Here is a 22,319-nt window from a genome sequence, read left to right on the forward strand (position 1 = left end):
TACAAGGGTTATACCCTACATTTTAAATGATTTTATATAAACGAATATTAAGCTTCTTCACCATTTATATCTTTGTGCTGCAAAATTGGAGGCCAGTAGCTTATAGCTGGTCTCTACACCGTTTTCAGATTTTAAAATTGTATTTCAAGTGGCAGTTATCTAAATAAACGGAAGGGCTGTAGCTTTAGAATCTAGCCCCGAGAGGGTTTGTATGGATTTTGGTGAATATTAGCATTATGTTCTGTTGTACAAACATCAGCTGACTAACCACCACTACCTCCAGTGGGACAGGTAATTTTTACCTGTTTTACAGTTAGAGAAATGAAGACACAGAGAAGTTAAGTGACCTTCCTAAAGCCGCACTGAGAATCAATGTCAAAGTTGTGGGTAGAATACAGGAGTATATTGCTTCATCCATTAGCCTGTGTTGCTTTTAATTTTACTGAGCTGCCACTGATGGTGATCTGCTTGCTCAGGTGCTGGTTGGCTGGGAGAAAACCTGCACCAGTCTTTGCAGCATCAACTGTGGAGGCATTGCTTCCTGCAACCAAAACTTGATTTGGGGTCTTCACAGAAATTCAGAGATCCTTAGTTGTCGCTGTCACTAGAAGTCAGTGCTAGGCAGCTACAGTTAGGCTACAAATGTGATCTTTAGGTTACATGAATGACAAGGTTCCAACTCTAGCAACCAGTGTATATAGGGTTACAATTTCAAGGCTAGTTTCACAAGGAAGAATCTGAAAAGCATACTTTGTAGAGACAAGATGAAAGTGGAGAGTTTACTTTTGAAGGGCCAAATCAACATGGGATAGGTACATGGGCATAGTCTTTAAAGACTACAGAGATCACCTGTGTATATAGGAACTGGTCTATTAATGTATGAGTGTGCACAGCTACTGAAGAGAAGATGAAAATAATAATTTAATGTTATTGGGGGCTGTGCCTCCTGCTCATTGTGCTCACCAACCCCACTCTCGTGGGGGGTAGGCAACTGCTGTTCTCCTGCCAGCCTCTAGGGAGGGCTGGGCTGCTGCTGCAACATCCCGGGCCCCTTTCCCCACCTCAAGCTGCACCAACCAGAGCCCTTTCTCCCTTCCCACCACCCCCCTGGCTGTGCTACCCCAGGCCCTTTCTGTCATCCCCCCAGCTCCTGGCTGTGATCCCCCCCTTCCCGGATGCGGTGGGCCCAGCTCTCTTCCCCTGGCCACTATGGAGAGGGGAGCCTCTCCAACGCCTGGCAGGCCCTGTGCTCTCTCCCTCCTGCCAGAGGGTGGGGGGGGGGGGCTTTCTGAGATCTCACAGGCCCTGTGCTCTCCCCCTGTGCAAAGGAGAGTAGGAAGGCTGCTCCAAGGCCTCGCAGGCCCCATACTCTCCCACTGCTTCTGGGGGACAGGAAAGGTGGCCGCTCCAAGGCCTCTCAGGCCCCTCGTAACAACTGAGCACTGCAGAAAGGGAAGGAAGGAAGGGAGGGTGCAGGCAGGACACAGAGTGACATGATGATGTCACTCTGTCATCCTGCACGAAAAGTTTGAGAGAGAGAGAGAGAGAGAGAGAGAGAGAGAGAGAGAGAGAGAGAAAGAAAGAAATGTGAAGATTTCTAGCTGAAATTATACCGGTTTCCTGAATGACCATACTGTCCTAAACATCTACTTTCCCCGGCAAGCAACGACGCTGCAATTCCTGCAGACCATCAAACCCACATAATTTTCTGGCTGCATTCTCAGACACTTAAGCTAGGGGGGTAAATACACTGAAGGCCGGGATAGGGTCCAGAGTGACCTAAACAGTTTAGAGGATTGGGACAAAAGAAATCTGATGAGCTTCAACAAGGACAAGTTCAGAGTCCTGCACTTGGGACGGAAGAATCCCAAGCACTATTACAGGCTGGAGACTGACTGGCTAAGTAGCAGTTCGGCAGAAAACGACCTGGGGATTACAGTGGATGAGAAGCTGGGTATGAGTCAACAGTGTGCCCTTGTAGCCAAGAAGGCTAATGTCATGTTAGGTTGCATTAGGAAGAGCATTGCCAGCAGATCTAGAGAAGTGATTATTCCCCTTTATTTGGTCTCACCAGAGCCGCATCTGGAGTATTATGTCCAGTTCTGGGCCCCCCAGTATAGAAAGGATCTGGACTCATTGGAGAGGGCCCAGCAGAGGGCAACCAAAATGATTAGGGGCCTGGAGCACATGACCTATGAGGAGAGACTGAGGGATTTGGGTTTGTTTAGTGTGCAGAAGCGAAGAGTGAGGGGGGATTTGATAGCAGCCTTCAACTTCCTGAAGGGAGGTTCCAAAGAGGATGGAGAAAAGCTGTTCATGGTAGACACGGATGGCAGTACAAGGAGCAATGGCCTCAAGTTACAGTGGGGGAGATCTAGGTTGGGTATTAGGGAAAACTTTCACTAGGGGGGTGGTGAAGCACTGGGATGGGTTCCCTAGGGAGGTGGTGGAATCTCCATCCCTAGAGGTTTTTAAGTCTTGGCTTGACAAAGCCCTGGCTAGGTGGATTTAGTTGGGATTGGTCCTACCTTGTGCAGGGGGCTGGACGTGATGACCTCCTGAGGTCTCTTCCAGCTCTATGATTCTATGATTCTACCTGTTTCTGAAGAACTAATTTGCATTTGCTCCTCATCATGCTGTGAAATGGACAACTGATATGATTGTGATTATGATATTTGTTTGATATGTTACATATTCTCAGACTGTTTTGTAATTTTCGTTAAATGAACCATTTTATTTTTGAGGTTGTATAATAGTGATAGTTCATACATTAAAAATTAATTAGTAAAATTCAGCCATGAATGTGTGCAACATTAAAATGTAGCTATCTGCATATACTTTAAGTTACCCTCAGAGTGTTCCTGTCAAGGACCAAAGTTTCAGAGTTAGTCTATCCAATAATAATATGGTGAAAGAGTACATAAGTGTTTCTGGCTATGTCTAGACTGCAGGCTTCTTTCAGAAGACACTTTTCCAGAAGAAATCTTCCGGAAAAACTTCTTTAGAAAGAGAGCATCAACACAGCAAAAGCTCATCAAAAAAGGTATCTGCTTTTTCTAAGATAGTGTCACATTGATTGGACACTATCTCGCATTTAAGTTGTGATTACTCTGGAAAGAGTAGCTATTAAGGCACCTGAGCATTTTCCTGGAGGCCTTTTCCCCGTCCAGGAAAAGGCTTCTTCCTTGTAAAAAGAGATTTACCGCTGTCAGAACAATCCCTGCATTCTTTCGACTTTCTGTCAAAAGAACGCACTTGTAGTGTGGACGTAAGTGTAGTTTTTCCGGAAAAATGGTCGTTTTTCCGGGAAAACCTCTGCAGTATAGACATATCCTCTGAGACTGTAATGCAATTTCTGTGGTACATAAGCCCGTGACCAATGTTGTTGCTAATTTAATATGAGATCTCTAAACACCAATTTAATGAAAATACACCTATTTTTAATAGAGATGTGAATGTATCCATAACAGTTCATCCTTTTCTTTATGTAGGCTAAAAAAGGAAAGCAGAAAGACAGTGTGAGGAAAAAGCGATCTCTTTTGGTCAATGCAGGTCTTGCACTAGCTCCGGATGCATTTCAAATAGTCCTTGACAGTGAAAATGAAGCTAAAGGTATGGTATGTTTGCTGTGATTAAAATAGGCATAACATTTGTCTGTCTCTGATTTTTTTTTTTTTTTTTTTTTTTAAGCCAGCCTGAAAAATAATTTGACCACAGGGGCCAATGACAGTGTTTAGAAGACTATATCTAGGGCCTCCCAAATTCATGACCCATAGAATCATAGAACACTGGAAGGGACCTCAAGAGGTTATCGAGTCCAGTCCCCTGCCCTCATGGCAGGACCCAGTACCATCTACACCATCCCTGATATATGTCTGTCTAACCTGCTCTTAAATATCTCCAAAGATGGAGATTCCACAGTCTCCTTAGCCAATTTATTCCAGTATTTAACCACCCTGATAGTTAGAAGTTTTTCTAAGTTTTTCCTAATGTCCAACCTAAACCTCCCTTGCTGCAGTTTAAGCCCATTGCTTCTTGTCCTATCCTCAGAGGCCAAACAGTACAATTTTTCTCTCTCCTCCTTGTGACACCCTTTTAGATACCCGAAAACTGCTATCATGTCCCCTCTGTCTTCTCCTTTCCAAACTAAACAAGCCCATTTCTTTCAGTCTTCCTTCATAGGTCATGTTCTCTAGACCTGTAATCATTCTTGTTGCTCTTCTCTGGACCTTCTCCAATTTCTTCACATCCTTCTTGAAATGTGGTGCCCAGAACTGGACACAATACTCCAATTGAGGCCTACTCAGTGCAGAGTAGAGTGGAAGAATGACTTCTCGTGTCTTGCTCACATCACTCCTATAATGCATCCCAGAATCATATTTGCTTTTTTTGCAACAGCATCACAGTGTAGACTCATATTTAGCTTGTGGTCCACTATGACCCCTAGATCCCTTTCTACAGTACTCTTTCCTAGACAATTACTTCCCATTCTCTATGTGTGAAACAGATTGTTCCTTCCTAAGTGGAGTACTTTGCATTTGTCCTTATTAAACTTCATCCTATTTACCTCAGACCATTTCTCCAATTTGTCCAGATCATTTTAAATTATGACCCTATCCTCCAAAGCAGTTGCAACCCCTCCAGCTTCATATAATCTGCAAACTTAATAAGCATACTGTCTATGCCAATATCTAAATTGTTGATGAAGATATTGAATAGAAATGGTCCCAAAACAGACCTGTGCAGAACCCCACTTGTTATGCCCTTCCAGCGTGATTGCGACTGTTAATAAATACTCTCTGAGAATGGTTATGCAATCAGTTATGCACCCACCTTATAATAGTCCCATCTATGTTTTATTTGCTTAGTTTATTAATAAGAATATCATGTGAGACCGTATCAGGTGCCTTACTGAAGTCTAGGTATACCACAACCACTGTTTCTCCCTTATCCACAAGACTTGTTATCCTATCAAAGAAAGCTATCAGATTGGTTTGACATGATTTATTCTTTACAAATCCATGCTGGCTGTTACCTATCACCTTATTATCTTCCAGGTGTTTGCAGATGAATTCCTTAATTACTTGCTCCATTATCTTTCCTGGCACAGAGATTAAACTGATTGGTCTGTAGTTTCCTGGGTTGTTCTTTTATAGATGGGCACTATATTTTCCCTTTTCCAGTCTTCTGGAATCTCTTCTATTTTCCTTGATTTTTCTAAGATGATAGTTAAAGGCACAGATACCTCCTCTATCAGCTCCTTGAGTATTCTAGGATGCATTTCATCAAGCCCTGGTGACTTGCAGACATCTAACTTTCCTAAGTGATTTTTAATTTGTTCTTTTTTTAATTTTATCTTCTAAACCTACCCCCTTCCCACTAGTATTCACCATTTTGGTCAATTTCTTGGTCAGAGGATTATAAAAAATCATAAATTTTATGATTTCAGCTATTTAAATCTGAAATTTTGAGATTTTGTAGTTGTAGGGGCCTAACCCAAAAATGAGTTGTTGGGGATGGGTAGCAAGGTTATTGTATGAAAGACTATGGTACTGCTATCCTTCCTTCTGCCCTGCTGCAGGCAATGGCACTTCCTTCAGAGCTGGGTGGCTAGAGAGGGGTGGCTGCTGTCCAAATCGCTACCAGCAGTAAAGCAGAAGTAAGGATGGCATGGCCACTCTTACTTCTGCACTGCTGACTGTATAGCTGGGCCTTCATTCAGCAGCCACCCTGCTCTGAAGGCAGCAGTGCAGAAGTAAGGGAGGCATGGTTAACTATTGTGCTGCTGTGGGTAGATTGTTACCTTCAAAGGTGGGTGAGCAGCCAACAGCCACTGCTCTCCAACTGCCCGCCTCTGAAGGCAGCACAGAAGTAATGATGGAACTATCATGCCACCTCTAAAATAAACATGCAGCTCCCTTATAGGTTAGAACCCCTAATTTGAGAAGCACTGGTCTCTAGTGTTCCTGTTAAGATTTTACTCCCATGAACGGAGTGAGTTTTGTCTTGTGCATCAGTATTGAGTTCATGTGTGCTTGTTCAGATGTGTTCCACTGTGGCACCCAAGTTATTAATAAATATCTGATAAACCTCTCCCTTTTCCCTCTGCTGCCTTGTCTCCCACCCTCCCCTCATCCCATCTGTTCCCCTGGTACTTGCTGCTGCCCCCACCCCTCACCCTCCTCTGCTCCTGCTCTTCTCACTCCTCTTAGCCCTTTGGGGACCTGCCCTCCTCCCCATCCTCCTTGACCCCTGCCCCCACCCTTCTCTTCCCCCTGTGCCCACTCCTCCTCTAGCCTCACTCAGATCATCTGTAGCTACCCCTCCCCATTCCCTCTCCTAACACCTCCCTCTACTCACCTGCCCAGCCTCTCTCATCTGGTTCCCATCCCTCCCCTCCATGTGTCTACCCTTCCACAATACCCCTGGCACCTGCACCTTCCTGGTGCCTCCCCCTTCCTTCACTGTCCCTTCCCTCCTTGCCCGCTTTCTCCTTGGTGCCCACCCTCTCACCACACTCTGCCCTAGTTCTCCTCATGCCCCTCTGTGCCCTCACACATGACTTCCTCATGCCCTCTCCTCCTTTCAACCCTTCTTCTCCTGGCACCCGCTCCTCCCCTCTCCTCTTCCTCCCTCTTGCCCCCATTGTCACTCCCCTTTCCTCTTCCAGCGTCACCCCGTCCTCTCTCTTCTTCCACCTCCACTAATACCTTCCCTCCCCTCTCCACTCCTGCCCGTTTCCTCATTGTCTCCTCTTGGCCCCCTGGCATTTGTCTCTCCTCCACCCTGCCCCTGGGTGCCTGCCCCTTTCTTTTCCTGCCCTGACCCTTTCCTCTCCCCTCAGCACAAATTATTTCCTCTCCTCATCCCCTTTCCCCTTAGTTCTCCCCCTGCCTCTTCCCTAACTTTCTACCTTTGAAATGGAAAGCAGTTTGCGGGGGCTAGTGCTGGGGCCACGGTGTTAGTTTTAGTACCATGGTCTTGGCCCCAGAAGCTCCTGCAGCCATGGCCCCAACTGCTCCCAGGGTGGGACCGCATGCCGGGACTGGAGCAGAGGCCATCTGCAGTGCTATTTTTAGTACCACAAACCCGGTACCTGTGGGATCTCAGTACTAAAAATAGCACCATAGGCAGCCCTGGCTCCAGCTGGAATATAGCCGCAGCTGCATGTGCCTCGTGTGGCTGCTGCTTTACTCCAGCTAGAGCCAGGGCACACAAGGTGAGGCTGTTCCAGCTGGGGCAGCCTTACCGGAACAGCCTTACCTCACGTGCCTCATCTCCAGGCAAAGCAAAATGGTAGTCTCCTGACAGGCTACTAACTGCTTCTCCTGCCACTGCTTACCTTCTGTTCCAGCGGGGGGAATAGCTCAGTGGTTTGAGCATTGGCCTGCTAATCCCAGGGTTATGAATTCAATCCTTGCAGAGGCCATTTAGGGATTTGGGGCAAAAATTTGTCAGGGATGGTATTTGGTCCTGCTGTGAAGGCAGGGGACTGGACTTGATGACCTTTCAAGGTCTGTTTTAGGAGATAGGCAATCTCCATTAATTTATTTATTTAATTTAACATCAGTTTAAGCAGCCTTTTGAAGATTCCCCTCCTTTGCCATAGTGTAAAGATCATGTCCATGGGAGAGGGAGTCTCTGTGCTTTGGTGATTCCTTGCTGATGAAATACGTGACTGGGACAACATTGAGTCCCTCACACACAATCCTATAGTAAACTCTTTTCAGCCAAACCAGAATGTTCATCCCAGATTATTATTATATGAACAGTAGAATTAAGCTTTGATTAAGTAATGACATGGAAGAGAGCATTTACATAGTCACTAATCCTACTTCCTGTAGCACCTCAGTTTCCTTCAGATAGCTTCTTTCAGGTTATTTTAGATCATTAACTCTAGTAAGGGAAATGTAGATCCTTGATCTGTGCACTTGGCAAGTTAAAAGCTTTTCAGTTAACAGTTAATCATTTTTTTGTATAAATTAGACATCAGCTTTAATTGAAGTAAATATTATCTTTCATTGAACTGCAGCATGCATGTACTGTGAAGAGACTTAAAACATAATTCATCTTAGATTTCCAGCTAATATAAAATTTGTTTGATTTTTCAATTTTAGGTTTACTTGAGAATTTCTCTTACATTCATATGCTAGCCTTCAACTGTGGATAATCTGAATAATTAGGATCATTTTACAAAATATCAGCATAGACTGATTGACTAAAATAAACTTTTTCAAGATATTGTTTCCAAAAGTTTTACTTTCGCTCTTAAAGCTTTCAATAGAACTGAGACTAATCTCTTGATAACAAATAACTAAACTAAATATTTTTTTTAAATTAACAAATATAAATGCATCTCTAGCTCAACAATACATTGAATTTGATTCCTGTAGATGATTTTTTAGTAGTATAAATTATCCATATTTAGAATACAGAATGAAGAATATTTACATGACTGTGCTTTCATCAGCATTTTAAGAACACTTTGTTGTCTTTTTAGTGTATGTATTTACTCATCAGTAATTTTAATGGGATTTGTATCCACACATCCAGAGGACATCATGCTACTTGTGTACGGTTTACAAATTCTGCTTACATGATATTAGTATAATTATTGCCAGTTAACTTACAGTTACCGAAGTAACGAGGAAGGTATGATTCATTGGAAACATTATACTGAAAGACTATTTATAAAGACATTAAGGTTATAGCCCTTTTCGCTTTTTGTTTGATTCAACACTAATATTTAATGTGTTTGTTTTTTAAATGTCAGAAATATTTATGCTTATGCATTCATTGTTGTTACTTGGCAAGCTGCTCAAGGATCAAATTAAAGCTTATTCAGTCTGGGTTATCTCAGTGATGATAGTTCTACTAAAGTCTGTATCCTGCCTCATCAGATTTTCAGGACAGCCACATATACGAAGCATTTCTGCCTTGACATTATACTGCAGAAAAAATCTCAGTTTGATGTGTTTATATTGCTAGACTATTTTGCACCTAGGGGCTCAACTCATCCCTTCTTTGTGTCTTGTCTCTGTCACTCTCATTTCAGTTATCTGTCAGATATTTTTGTGCCTGCAAAGACTTCTATCTTTATCATGCCTACCCCACCAAAAAAACAAAACAACTTGTATTTGATGTTAACAAACTGAACTTTGAATATCTATTCAAATACTCATTGTTAGTGTTAATTTTTATAGATTATGTAAATTGTTTGTGGGCTATTATTAGAAAAAGTAAATACCTATAGGTGATGCTTAATATTAAAATTTAATGGGCATTTGACTTTTTTCAATTACTCAGTAACCATATTAAACACAATATTAATAAGGGGGAAGGAATGCAAGCCAAACTAGGGAAAGAACAGAATAAAGAATATTTAGATACAATGGATGTGTTCAAGTCAGTAGGCCTTGATGAAATCAGGTACTTCAGGAATTAGCTGAAGCCAATCTTTGAACAATTGGCAATGATCTTTGAGAACTACTGGAGGACAAATGACGTCCCAGAGGATTAGAGAAGGGAAGACATAGAATGTGCCTTAAAAAGGGAACAATGAGTAGTAGAGGAATTATAAACCAGGGAGCCTAACTTCAATGCCTAAAGAGATACTGGAACAAATTATTAAACAATCAGTTTGTAAGCACCCAGGGCATGTTTACACTAGGAAATTATTTCAAAATAACTTATTTCAAAATAAAAGCTCCCAAAATAACTATTTGAAATAGCATGTCCACACTACAGGAAAGCCTCAAAATTAGTTGAAAGCAGGCTTCCTTAATGGAGACGTGCTAACTTGACTTAGACCCCTAGGAAGCACTGGGGAATAATTATTCTGAATGACGTTGGGGTATTTCGAATTACCAGAAGCAGTGGAGCGTCCACACTACTGCTATGTTGAAATAATTATTTTGAAATAAGTGTTATTTCCCTGCCATACTAGCTGAGGGAAAGCAGTTGACACAGTATCTTGATTTTGGTAAGACTTTTGATACAGTCCTATATGATATGCTCATTAAAAAAACTATGTAGTCTAGATGAAATGACTAAAAGATGCGGGTACAACTTAGAGCCCCTGAGCAGCCTGTGGGACTTGGTGAGGGCTTGGCATCAGTAGCAGGAGTAAGCCCCTGCAACAGTGTGGGGAAAGGGTGGAAGCAAAGCAACACAGCTCTACCTTGCTCTGCTCCCTCAAAAAAAGCTGCCAGCGGCATCACTCAGTGGAGGGACCAACCCCTGCACTCATTGGCAAGAAGCTAGCAACACAGCCAGCAGCTGGAGGAGTGGAGCAGTCTGCAACTGCATCAATCCATTTCTCTGGTCCCCACTGCTGCTGATGAGTATGCCAAGCCCTGTTGCTGGTGCCAGAGGAAGGGGCAGCACAGGAGTGGGCAGAGGTTGGGCTGGTATAAAGTGAAGTTGTCCTGGTTCTCCACTAATATAGGGGTGTTGTGGGAAAGAATCTTGGTAGAGGAGAGTCATGTGGCTTCCTCATCAGTCTCCTCTGCAAAGAGTAGTTATCAATGGTTGATTGTCAAACTGGGCAGGCATTTCACATGGGCAGGGGTCAGTCCTTGGTCAAGTACTATTCAATATTTTCATTAATGATTTGGATGATAGAGGTGAGAATATACGTATAAAATCTGCAGATGACATAATCTAGGAAGGGTTGTAAGCACTTTGGAGGACAGAATTTTGGAATTCCAAACAATCTGGACAAAATGAAGGGTTGGTCTGAATTCAATAGTAAGAATTTCATAAAGATAAGAACAAAGTACTTCACCAAGGAAGGAAAAATCAAATCTCCAATTACAAAATTGGGAGTGACTAGCTAGGAGGTAGTCTTGCTAAAAAGGATCTGGGGATAAATAATAGCTCACAAATTGAATATGAGTCAGCAACGTGTGATGCAGTTGGGAAAAAGGCTGATTTCATGCTTGGACATATTAACAGCAGTGTTTCAGTGATGGTCTGGGTTTGCTTGGTTCTGATTCAGCTCAGGAGGCTAGGCTTCATAGCATCCCAAGCTTCCTTCCAGCCCCACATTTTAATGACTCACTTTCCCTTCATAGTTGCTTTGATAGTAGCTGCATTGGTCCTCTCTAAAACAAATGTTTTGGGGAATTGTTCTCAGCTTTAACACTAAAAAGCCTGTTCCAAAGTCAAAGTTATTGTAAAATTCTTGCTGAAAATTCATAGTTATACAGCTGGAGTACTTTACTGTAGCTATTAGTGCAGAATTGTGGCCTACATTTCGAAGAAAGGTCTTGAGAACTAAAAAAGCAAAACTTCAAATGTTTCACAAATTTAATTATGAATTTGTGTACTTTTCACTGATGCCATCTATATTACTTTATTAAATTCCAGTTAGCACACAAAATTCACACATGAAAACGTATGTCCCTACAGGAAGTCTTCAATATAGATATATTTCTCTTTTAATTAGGTTGCCCTGAATCAAACTGTTTTTGCTAATTAGAATATTTTGTTTATACTAATTTCAAACAAAATTGTTAGTACAAAATAACTTTTGTATTTTTAAAATTATTGTATGTGTATTTTAAAATGTATAAGGATCTACTTATGAATGAAGTTATTACTGTTGTGATGAAAAGCATACATTGTAAAGTTTCAAAATTTGCTTTCATTCGTTTTTCTCCATTAAGTTTCTTCAGGTAAATGTAGAAGCCAAATAAGTTATCTCTGTGCAAAAGCACAACATCATACTAAAAGTGTGGAGAAAGCTGAAGGACATTTGAAACGATTAGGACATGGAAATGACAAGGAGAGGTAATTACTGCAAAGAAGGAATAGAGGATCATTATTTTCCATTTTAAAGATGGTGTGTTGCTGTTACCAAAGAAGAAAACTTTGCTATTATGACTCTGATGTTATTTGAGGCTTAGTCCTATATGGAGTGGAGCACTCTGGTTCAGATTCAGTGTAGCTGTACTTACTTTAAACAGGGGATCAGAAGCATATACTCACAATGTGGCCATAGCCATTAAACTTTGTTATGGTTATTTATCTTATATACTGATATAATTCGCAATAACAGCTTTATCCCTTGATTCCAATATATAAGTAATCTTCAGTAACTGGCATCCTCCTCCTGCAGTTGATGCTAAATGCTGTAAGCTTTATAAGTTATCTTTATTACTGGTTGTACCTCCCTCATCTGATACCCTCAGGACCTGACCAGTCCTGAAGGAGATTTGCTGGATCCGGGGAGGTTCCTCCGAACATGGCCCCTACTGCCCTGGCTAAAGCTCCAGCCCAGACCCCCTGCTGCCTGAGTGGCCGTGGCATGCAGGGGCTCGATGGCTGCCGATGGGGCCAGACCTGTGTGGCCAGGGCCGCCTCCCCTGAGCTCTGCGGCCAGGGTCAGAGCTCCACGGCTGCCACTGCCAGCCCCTGAGCTCCGCAGCCGGGGCTGAAGTGCCACAGCTGCCACTGCCTCATGGGGCCAGAGCTCCCTCTTTCCCCCCGCTGCTTCCCAGGACAAGAGACAGAACTTCCTGCTGCATCATTTGCTCCTCCATTATCTCGCCCAAAACAGGGCTCCCCCCCCCCCCCCCCGGCCACTCCTGCCCTGCTGTCCAAACTCCTTATACCTGGGCTCTGTGGTCCTGTACCTAGAGAATCCCAATTAAGGGAGGTACAACCTGTAGTAATAAAATTGACCCTAAATTTAGTAATAATGAAATAATTTTTACCTGGTTTTTAAGTCTATATTATAATGTAGGATATTATTAATTAACCTGAAATTTCAGGCTGAATCTAGCATTTAAAAAATAAATCTCTTAAAGAGTTTTCATATGTGATTATTTTTACAATAGAATAAGTCTTTGGGCAGATTTGGCAAAAGTTGCACGGAAACAAGGAGTATGGGATGTGTGCCGGGCAGCATGCAGATTCTGTCTCTTGTATGATGATACTCAGGTGAGGAAGGTACCACAATCTAAAAAATGTAAGTCAACTCATTACTTGCATTACTACTTTGCTTAATTGATGTTTTAAAAATATTTTTAAATGTCACTCTGTGTTATACACTGTCAATCAATTGCTGATATTTTACATTTGTTTTAACCCTAGAGGGATGATTTGATTATTAAACAATTTATCACTTCACATCAACAATTTAAAAATTGGAATTTCTATCAGATAATGCTTTATCTACTATTACTGTAACTCCTGGTGTTCCTGTCACTGACGCACCTTCTCTTTTTTTCAATATATTTATTCTGTGCTATGATATCAGTTTATGTACATGATCACCCCATGCATGGGGTTTCAGCAGTACTGAATCTTGGAACATTCAGCATAAAATTGCAGACCTCTGCCACTGAGACCAAAAGAATAATTCCATTAGATGATAATACCAGTAGCTTTTTATCCACTATTACTAGTAGTCTGTTTCATTGTTAGTAGATGTCTCTTTCACAAACAAAGAAGAGAAGCAGATTTTTTTTTTTTAAAATAGGTAAATGTGATGGTAAAATTCATAGATTTGTCTGGGAAGACTTACCAAGTATCTTTCAATTCTTTTCTTTTCAAATCAATGATGTCCTTTTAAAAGTGAATTTTTAATCCTGGTTATTTTTCCATTATGTGGACAATTGTGTATTTAAAAAAACAGATAGTCTATTTCTCTCAAATTTCAGATAGAACTCCAGCAATGGCAACTGTATACCTTAATTAAGTGTAGTATATACTTTAAAAGTTTTCATTTCTAACCCATTTGATTTTTAATTGAAAAGCTGTTTGAGCATGAGTAATTTTATTAGGAATGCATAATAGAGAAGCTTGGCACAAAGCAGTCCTATTTGAGGAATGTATTTTATATAGATCCATGCAGGTGTGTTAATGGCAATTTTCAGACATGTAATCTTTTAAAATTAGTTGAACAGCCATGTCCTTTTTACAAATTAATGCCATCAGTAATGTTTCTTACGTTTTTAGGATATAATAAAAGTGCAGTTTGAACATTCTGAACCAAGCACATTTTATTTGCACAGCTGTTCCTTATTCTTGTTAAATCTCCAATGTTACATTATGTTAAAATCAAGACAATTTATGTTACAGTAAGATCATTTGTTATTTCTAATAATTGAACTAAAAACAGGATCACAGGGTCTCAATGTGCACTTTCCTCCTCATGCCACATGTACATTTAGAAACCTGCTTTTATACTCCCAAACAAGGTTTATCCCGGAGCACCATTAAAATATTAGGGAAGCACTATTTCTTGTGCTACAACATGAAGTCAGGGCAATTGGAAAAGGGTCACCCTACTTCGTCCAAATTCATGTTTATCCTTTCTTTAATGTTTGTTTGTGTTTCAGGGGGATAATTATAGGTAAAAATACAAATATACAGTTAAGCTTAATAATAATAAATTAATACTTAGGCCTTGTATGGGAGTTTTCATCAGTAAATCTACAGATTCTAATTAAAGTTATAGAGGTAAATTTTAGAAAAAGGAAGTAACATAGGAATAATTGGTAAAATATTTTATACAGTTTGATCAAATAACTGTTACAGTGCCAGGTAATCTACGGAATTATGCCAGTTATTACCCATTGGCTACGTCTACACTGCAGAACTATTTCAGGATCCTGGAAATATCTCGAATTAGCTATTCCATGTCTTTGGAGAAAGCCTGTTATTGCAAAATATAATGGGCTCACTATTCCGACGTCTCTATAAACCTCGTTCCACAGGGAGTAAGGGGCATTTTGGAATAGAGCTCTATTTCGAAATTTTAAAATAAGCTATTTTGAAATTAACTTGAAATGAGCTACACAATTTACATAACTCAAATTGCATAGCTTATTTCGAGCTTTGGGTGCAGTGTAGATGCACTTGTAGAGAACTTGGTGGAATAACTTGTTTGTTACACAGTTAGCAGTGCTGTAAAAGAGTAATATTTGGTAAAATTAATCAGTTGTTAGGCAAGTAGTAGGTTATGAAGCATGTTTTCCAGGATATAAATGAAATGTATATGGTTTTATTATTCATTTAATTGTTCGTAGAATATTTAGTTAAAGCTGATTGTTGTTCAGTTGGGAGGTTTGTATATGGATTAGAATTGTTTTATACATGTACATTCAAATAATTTGTGTCTTTTACACAAACGGTATAACATAGCCTGTAAACTGGAATTTATTTTCTTGGAGTTCTGTTATTTTAATGCAGGAATGTAACATGCTGGTCTTGTGTTTCTGGTAAACAGCATCCCAAGAAATAAGTACTGAGTTAGTCTGAAATAAGAATATTTTATTGTTGAGAATAATCACCAAAGAGGATGGTCTCTTTTTATCTGGTGTGGCAAGGGCCCCTCATTCCTTGGCTGGTGTTTGGGTCGACTGCCTTCCCCTCTTTGCCAGAGTATGGGTTTATAGCTGGTTTCTAGGGTAGGGAGCCCAGCCAGTCCTTCTGAGACTCCACACCCCTGCTGTCTCTAGCTGTAATATAGTTGGTACTTCATATGTCTCTAACACTTGCGTGCTTGCTCTCTGTCTCTCTGGGTATGTCTACACTACAGCATTATTTCTAAATATCTTATTTTGAAATAATGTGTCTACATACAAAATGCATTTCGAAATAGTGTTTTGCTATTTTGAAATAGTGCATCCATGCTAATTGGACACTGAATCGCATTTAAGGCCAGCTGAAACCAGTTCCAGCAGGGCATCAGGTCAGTAGTTGTTTTGCGTTGCTGGTGTCTGAGGCTATCTGAGGCTTGTGCTTAAAGGGGCCCCCCTGGTCAGCCGATTCTCAGGTTTTCCTGCTTGCTTGCCTACTTTGCTGAGGGACAGCAAAGCATTTTTTTTCTTTGATTACTTTGGTTGCCCTGACTCGGGACACCACAACACTTGGCACCAAAAAGACTCTGGTGCTTATTTTGAATGTCTTGCTGCAAGCCTGGCAGCAAGTGCTGGAGACTGCGTGGCAGCTTCTGCGGCAGCCCAGCCCCCAGGTCCTCTTACGGACTCCCTTGGGGGCCTTGGAGGAGCAGCGGCCGGATGCCAGTGTGCCACGCTGCATCTGGCGTCTGGACACCAGCAGTGACTGGTGGGATCACATCATCCTGGAGTGCTGGGGAGACCAACAGTGGACCCAGAACTTCAGGAGGAAGAAGGACACCTTCCTCGAGCTCTGTGAGTGGCTTGCCCCTGCTCTGCGGTGACGGGACACGCACATGAGGCCCACCATTCCCCTCCAGAAGCATGTGGCCATCACCCTCTGGAAGCTCTCCATGCTGGATAGCTACCTATCCATGGCAAACCAGTTTGGCATGGGGAGATCCACCATCGGAGCAGTGCTCATGCAGGTGTGGCAGTCTCCGGTCACTGTAGCGGGGGAGAGGAGGTGCGAGGAGTGGATGGGCTGCCCTAGGGAAAAGAGGGGTGCAAGTCCCCTCTACTGGAGGGTTTGTTCTGTCCCAGCCACACTACAGACTGCCTGCGGTGGCCAGGATTGCAGGGGGTGTTGCTTCTGGGGTAGGGGCACGGGGCAGTAGCGGGGAAGGAGCGCTCTCAGTCACCCTGGCACCCCAGTGACTCTCGGTGGTTTGTGTGTCACTCTGCAAATGGTCAAGGCCATCAATAGAGTGCTGCTCTGCAGAGTCATCCGCCCCACTGATGTGGACACGGTCATCGAGGGGTTTGGTGCTCTGGGCTTCCCCAACTGCAGGGGGGAAGGGACAGTCGACGGGATGCATATCCCCATCCGTGCCCCGGAACACCAGGCCTCCCAGAAAGGATACTTCTCGGTCATCCTGCAGGCTGTGTCTGACCACCGGGGCCAGTTCGTGGACATTAACATGGGCTGGTCGGCAAAGCACACGACGCACGGGTTTACTGCAACTCCTCCGTGTGCCAGAGGCTGCACACTGGGACCTTCTTCCCTGGCTGCCACATCAGGGACGGGGACGTGGACATGCCTGTCTTCCTGGTGGGAGATGTAACCTACCCACTACAACCCTGGCTCATGAAGCCCTACACGGGACACCTCAATCCCTCCCGGCAGGCCTTTAATGCCAGGCTCAGCAGGGCCTGCATTGTGGTGGAGGGGGCTTTAGGCTGGCTGAAGGCCCGATTTTGATGCCGCTTCACCCGACTCGACCTCTCCAAGAAGAATATTCTGCATGTGGTGGCGGCGTGCTGTGTGCTGCACAATTTGTGTGAGCAGAAGGGGGAGGCGTTCCTGCTAGGCTGGATGGCAGAGGCCAACCACTTGGCTGGCCTGTACACGCAGCCCCTCACGGCTGCCAGCCGGGAAGCCCATCGGAGGGGGGGGGGGCTACTGGTATCCGGGAGGCCCTGCGGAAGAGCTTCCAGATAGAAGAGGAGTGAAGTCTCCCTGGCGTGCCCCACTGGGGCCTTGTGCCTTATTCCACCCTCACCTCCTTCCACTTTCCCCTCCCTAACTCCCCCTCCTGATGTCAAAAACACTTACTGCCAAAAAAACCCCTCTTTATTGACCATAACTGGGGTCAGGAGAAATGAAGGTGGGAGAGAGGAGGGGGAAACCTGGGAGGAGGGAGCTGGAAGGGGGAGGCAAGGGGAGGAAGGGGGAGGAGAAGCTCAGGGTTGGGGGTCTTGCCGGCCCTCCTGTCTCCTAGCACTGCGGGTGCAGGAGCCTCGGCGTCCCTGTGGGGGAGCAGGTATGGGAAGGAGTACGGCATACACATACAGAATGGGAAGCGACGGCCTGGGAATGAGTACGGCAGAAAGGAATCTAGGGGTTATGGTGGACCACAAGTTAAATAGGAGTCAGCAGTGTGATGCTGTTGCAAAGAAAGCGAACATGATTCTGGGATGTATTAACAGGTGTGTTGTGAGCAACACACGCGAAGTCATTCTTCCGCTCTACTCTGCGCTGGTTAGGCCTCAATTGGAGTATTATGACCAGTTCTGGGCACCGCATTTCAAGAAAGATGTGGAAAAATTTGAGAGGGTCCAGAGAAGAGCAACGAGAATGATTAAAGGTCTAGAGAACATGACCTATGAGGAAAGGCTGAAGGAATTGGGTTTGTTTAGTTTAGAAAAGAGAAGATTAAGGGGGGACATGATAGCAGTTTTCAGATATCTAAAAAGGTGTCATAAAGAAGAGGGAGAAAACTTATTCATCTTGGCCTCTGAGGATAGAACAAGAAGCAATGGGCTTAAACTGCAGCAAGGGAGGTTTAGATTGGACATTAGGAAAAAGTTCCTAACTGTCAAGGTGGTCAAACACTGGAATAAATTGCCCAAGGAGGTTGTGGAATCTCCATCTGTGGAGATATTTAAGAGTAGGTTAGATAAATGTCTATCAGGGATGGTCTAGACAGTATTTGGTCCTGCCATGAGGGAAGGGGACTGGACTCGATGACCTCTCGAGGTCCCTTCCAGTCCTAGTATTTTATGATTCTATGGAGGGGGGGGACGGAAGGAAAGAAGAAGTAGGAGGGGGAGGAGGAGTGATATCTGGGGTGGCTACAGGGGCCGGAGCAGCAACAGGCAGCAATCTCTGCACCATGGTCTGCAGGTGGTGGCAGATGGCACGGCCCTGGTCACGGAGCTCCTGCAAGTTTTCCTGCCACAACTGGAGGTCTTCCTGCACCCAGTGCTCCTGGCTGTGGACCTGCCTCTGCAGTAACCCCAGGTGCTGCTGCTGGTATCCCTCCTGGTTCCGGGTGAGCCTGCGGGCCCGGGTGCGGGAGGATGTCCTGGCGGAGTGGTGCACCCTGTAATCACAGCTGGTGCAGCTGTGGAGAAACCAAAGAGGTGGTCAGTTATCCCTGGGGACACAGTGGGTGAGCTCAGCCCCCCTCTGCAAGGTGAAGACAGCAGGTCTCCTCACCTTCATGTCCTGGTATCCCTGGAAGTGTGAGCTGGCCCGGGACTGTACCCATGCCCCTGTGCTGTACATAGTGTGGGTGTGGGGGGGAGGATGTGCCCTCTGCGTAGAGGGGGCTGATAGAGGGAAGGCATTGTATAGTGTCCCTCCCCGGGGTACGGAGCATGTCATGTGCCTTCATACATACATACAAGTGTGTGGGTAACAGGCCAGGGCCCCTGTGTGGCAGTTAGCCGGGGCCACATGCCCCAGCTGGCACAGTACACGCACAGGTTGCTGCGTGATCCCTGCTCAGCAAGGCCCACACGCACGGTCCCTGGGCTCCCTCTTCCTCACATAAGGGGACAGTGATGGCACTCACATGTTGAGCCCTCACCGACCTCGGGAGACAGCAGTGATATTGCTGCTGTGATGCCTCGGGGGTTCAGGGTGGGTGCCCTGCTCCCTCCAGGCTCCTGTGACTCCTGGCCGTTATCCTCCTCCTCCGTGCCCTGCTCAGGGCCCTCTGCCCCAGGGTCGATGACCACCTGGGGGACATGGACCATCCGGCCCCCCAAGATGCGGTCCAGGGCCTCAAAGTAGGGGAAGGAGTCTGGGTCAGCCCCTGGTTGGGAGCTGCTCCCTGTGGCTTGGCATAGGCCTGCCTCAGCTCCTTAATTTTCATGCGCACCTGCTCCTGGTTGCGCATGTGGCCTTTGGTGGCCAGGCTGTCAGCCATCCATCTGTAGATGGCCGCGTTCCTCCATCTAGTGCGGAGATCATGGACATTGGAGGCCTCCCCCCAAACCTCAATCAGGTCCATGGTCTCCGCACTGGACCAGGAAGGCACCCGCCTTTTTGCAGACCCCGGCAGGCTCCTGGGAGCTGCCAGACTGCTCCTGGGGAGCGGTGGAGGGCTGGCTGGTACTGGCTGGCTGGCTCATGCTGGCAACTGGGTCAGGAGCAGCGCTTGCGGGCTCTGGGCTGGCAAGCCTAGAGCTGGCACAGGCCCTGTGGCCAAACTGAGTCTACCCTTTCAAGGGCTCCGGGGTTGGGTGAGGGAAGCAGAGGAGTTTTCTTGGTTTGGCCCAGAGTAGCCACAAGGGCTATGTCTAGACTGCAAGCCTCTTTCGAAAGAGGCTTTTTCGAAAGTATCTTTCGAAAAAGCCTCTTTTGAAAAAGAGCATCTAGACTGCAAGCAGTACTTTAGAAAAAGCAAGCCGCTTTTTCGAAAGAAAGCAGCAAGTGAGTCTGGATGCTCTCTTTTTAAAAAGCCCTGTTGGCATTCAAGAACGCCTTTTTTCGAAAGAGCACTTTCGAAAAAAGGCGTTCTTCCTCGTGAAATGAGGTTTACTGCCGTCGAAAGAAAAGCCGCGTTCTTTCGATTTAATTTCGAAAGAACGCAGCTGCAGTCTAGATGCAGGTGATGTTTTTTCGAAAAAAGGCTACTTTTTTCGAAAAAACCCCTGAGTCTGGACACAGCCAAGGGCACCATGGGAAGCACTGGAGGCCCCCTATTTCGAAATAAGTATCTACACAGCGCTTATTTCGATTTAGCTATTTTGAATTTGGCAGTATTCCTCTTAGAATGAGGTTTACCAAATTTGAAATAAGTGCTTCACTATTTCGAATTTATTTCAAAATAGCGGTTTGCCTGTGGCGAAGCTTTGAAAGTTAATTCGAAATAATGGCTGTTATTTTGAATTAACTTTGATTGTAGACGTACCCTCTCTCTCTCTCTCTCTTTCTGCCTTTCCTTCTCTCCTCTCAATCTCTCCCCCACTTTCTCCCTGGGGAGGCTTTTAAAGGCCTCCAGCAGGCCTCAAGTGGAGTCAGCTGGCCCCAATCTGCCTGGGCCAGGTCCCTCTCAGATCCTCCTAATTGTCCTGCAGTCTTCCACCCATAACTAGCAGGCCTTTTACCCTTTTTGGGCTGCATTTTTCCCACTCTGTAATAGCCCTCTGAACTGACCTTGTCACATTAGAAATTGGTCACAATTCTTCAACTTTACCAACTCACACTTAAAAGTATAAAGCTGATTTAAACTGGTCCTGGTATGAAGTGATTGCCCCTGCTTCTCACTGATTCACCCCTTGACATTTATGGGTTACTGAATACTGCATAGATTATAAAACTAGGAAGGACCACTTTAATCCAAGGGAAAAGAGAAATTGTTTTCTTTTGATTCCTATGAAGTTGACCAATCATCATTCCCCTCCTTTATTTTAATACCATTTGAGGTTTTCTCTTCCATTGCCAGGACGTGATACCTGTGAAACAATGTGAAAATTCAAATATATCCACTCTGATTGGAGCAAATCTTGAAATGTTCACAACGCACAAACTGAGCAACATCTCATTTGTAGTGCTTATAAAACATAACATTGCATGTTAACTAGAGTTGCCAACTGTCCAGTTTTTAATCAGAAGACCTGACTGAAAAGGGATCCTGGTGGCACCAGTCAGCAGCACTAACTGGAGTGTAAAGTCTGGTTGGTGCATGGCTGGCAGGCTCCCTACCTGACTCCACGTGATTCCTAGGAAGTGGAGGATATGGTTGTTTCGGAGGGACAGCCATAGGGGCTCTGCTCTTTGCCCCTGCCACAAATACTGTCTCTGTCATTCACATTGGTCAAAAACTGTGGCCAGTGGGTGCTCTGGTGGGATTCATGCCTGTGAACGGGGACATCTCACAGAGCCCCTTAGCCACCTCGCCCGCTAAAAGCCAGAGGTAAGTGCTACCCAGAGCCTTCACCCCCTGTACTCCAATTTCATGCCCTATCCCTGAGCCCCTTCCCACACTGATTCCCTCATCCTGGGACACCCCTCCTGTACCCCAAACTTCTCATTCCCAGATCCACCCCAGATTTACACCCTCATCTGGAGCCCTCATTCTTTCCATACTCTGAACTCTTTGACCAAGCATGGAGCCCTCAACTTCTTCTGCATCCCATTCCCTTGCTCCAGCCCAGAGCATTCTCCTAAATTGAACCTCACCACAACCTGGAGTCCTATCCCCTCCCACACCTAAACCCCTGCCTCAGTTTGGTGTGAATGAGTGCAGGGTGGGGACAGTGAGTGACAGAGGAATGGGGCATGGAGTAAGTGGGAGTGGGGCTTCGGAGAAGGGACAGCACAGTGGCAGAGCAAAGATGTTCAGTTTTCCACAACCAAAAAGTTAGCAACCCTAATGTTAACCAATCTGAAAAATTAATAAACTATAATGTGTCAGCACCTAAAGATGTCTAACCTACATCACCCAATTGTTGAAGCAAGAAGTGAAAACACAAACAAGCTGTTTTGGTCCACTGTGCTTTCTGTGGTTATAACTACATATTAGACAATCCAGAAATACGAGAAAGGTGTTTGGTGTGACTAGTGAAGACTCTGTAATAGTGTCATTTCCTGACTGCTTTATGCTGTCCGGCTCACACTGCCGTCCATGTAACTGATTTACATACTTGTCTCCTGGCACTGCCTGAAGAGAAGTA

General features: G+C 44.5%; 1 protein-coding gene across 11 annotated transcripts in view; it reads left to right on the plus strand.

Moving 5' to 3' along the window:
• The window catches only part of CFAP46 (cilia and flagella associated protein 46), a 213,819-nt gene that overhangs the window by 32,330 nt on the left and 159,170 nt on the right, over positions 1 to 22,319 (plus strand). For all 11 annotated transcript variants that reach the window (XR_012905646.1, XM_075935219.1, XM_075935218.1 and 8 more), the window contains 3 exons: positions 3,492 to 3,612; positions 11,670 to 11,793; positions 12,843 to 12,973. Coding sequence is in view for 10 of the 11 variants with exons in the window: in XM_075935219.1 (XP_075791334.1) it covers positions 3,492 to 3,612; positions 11,670 to 11,793; positions 12,843 to 12,973 (376 nt within the window). In the remaining variant the exon portion in view is untranslated. The remainder of the gene's footprint in view (positions 1 to 3,491; positions 3,613 to 11,669; positions 11,794 to 12,842; positions 12,974 to 22,319) is intronic.

The sequence above is a fragment of the Pelodiscus sinensis genome, chromosome 8, assembly GCF_049634645.1.
Source record: "Pelodiscus sinensis isolate JC-2024 chromosome 8, ASM4963464v1, whole genome shotgun sequence".
NCBI classification, from domain to species: Eukaryota; Metazoa; Chordata; order Testudines; family Trionychidae; genus Pelodiscus; species Pelodiscus sinensis.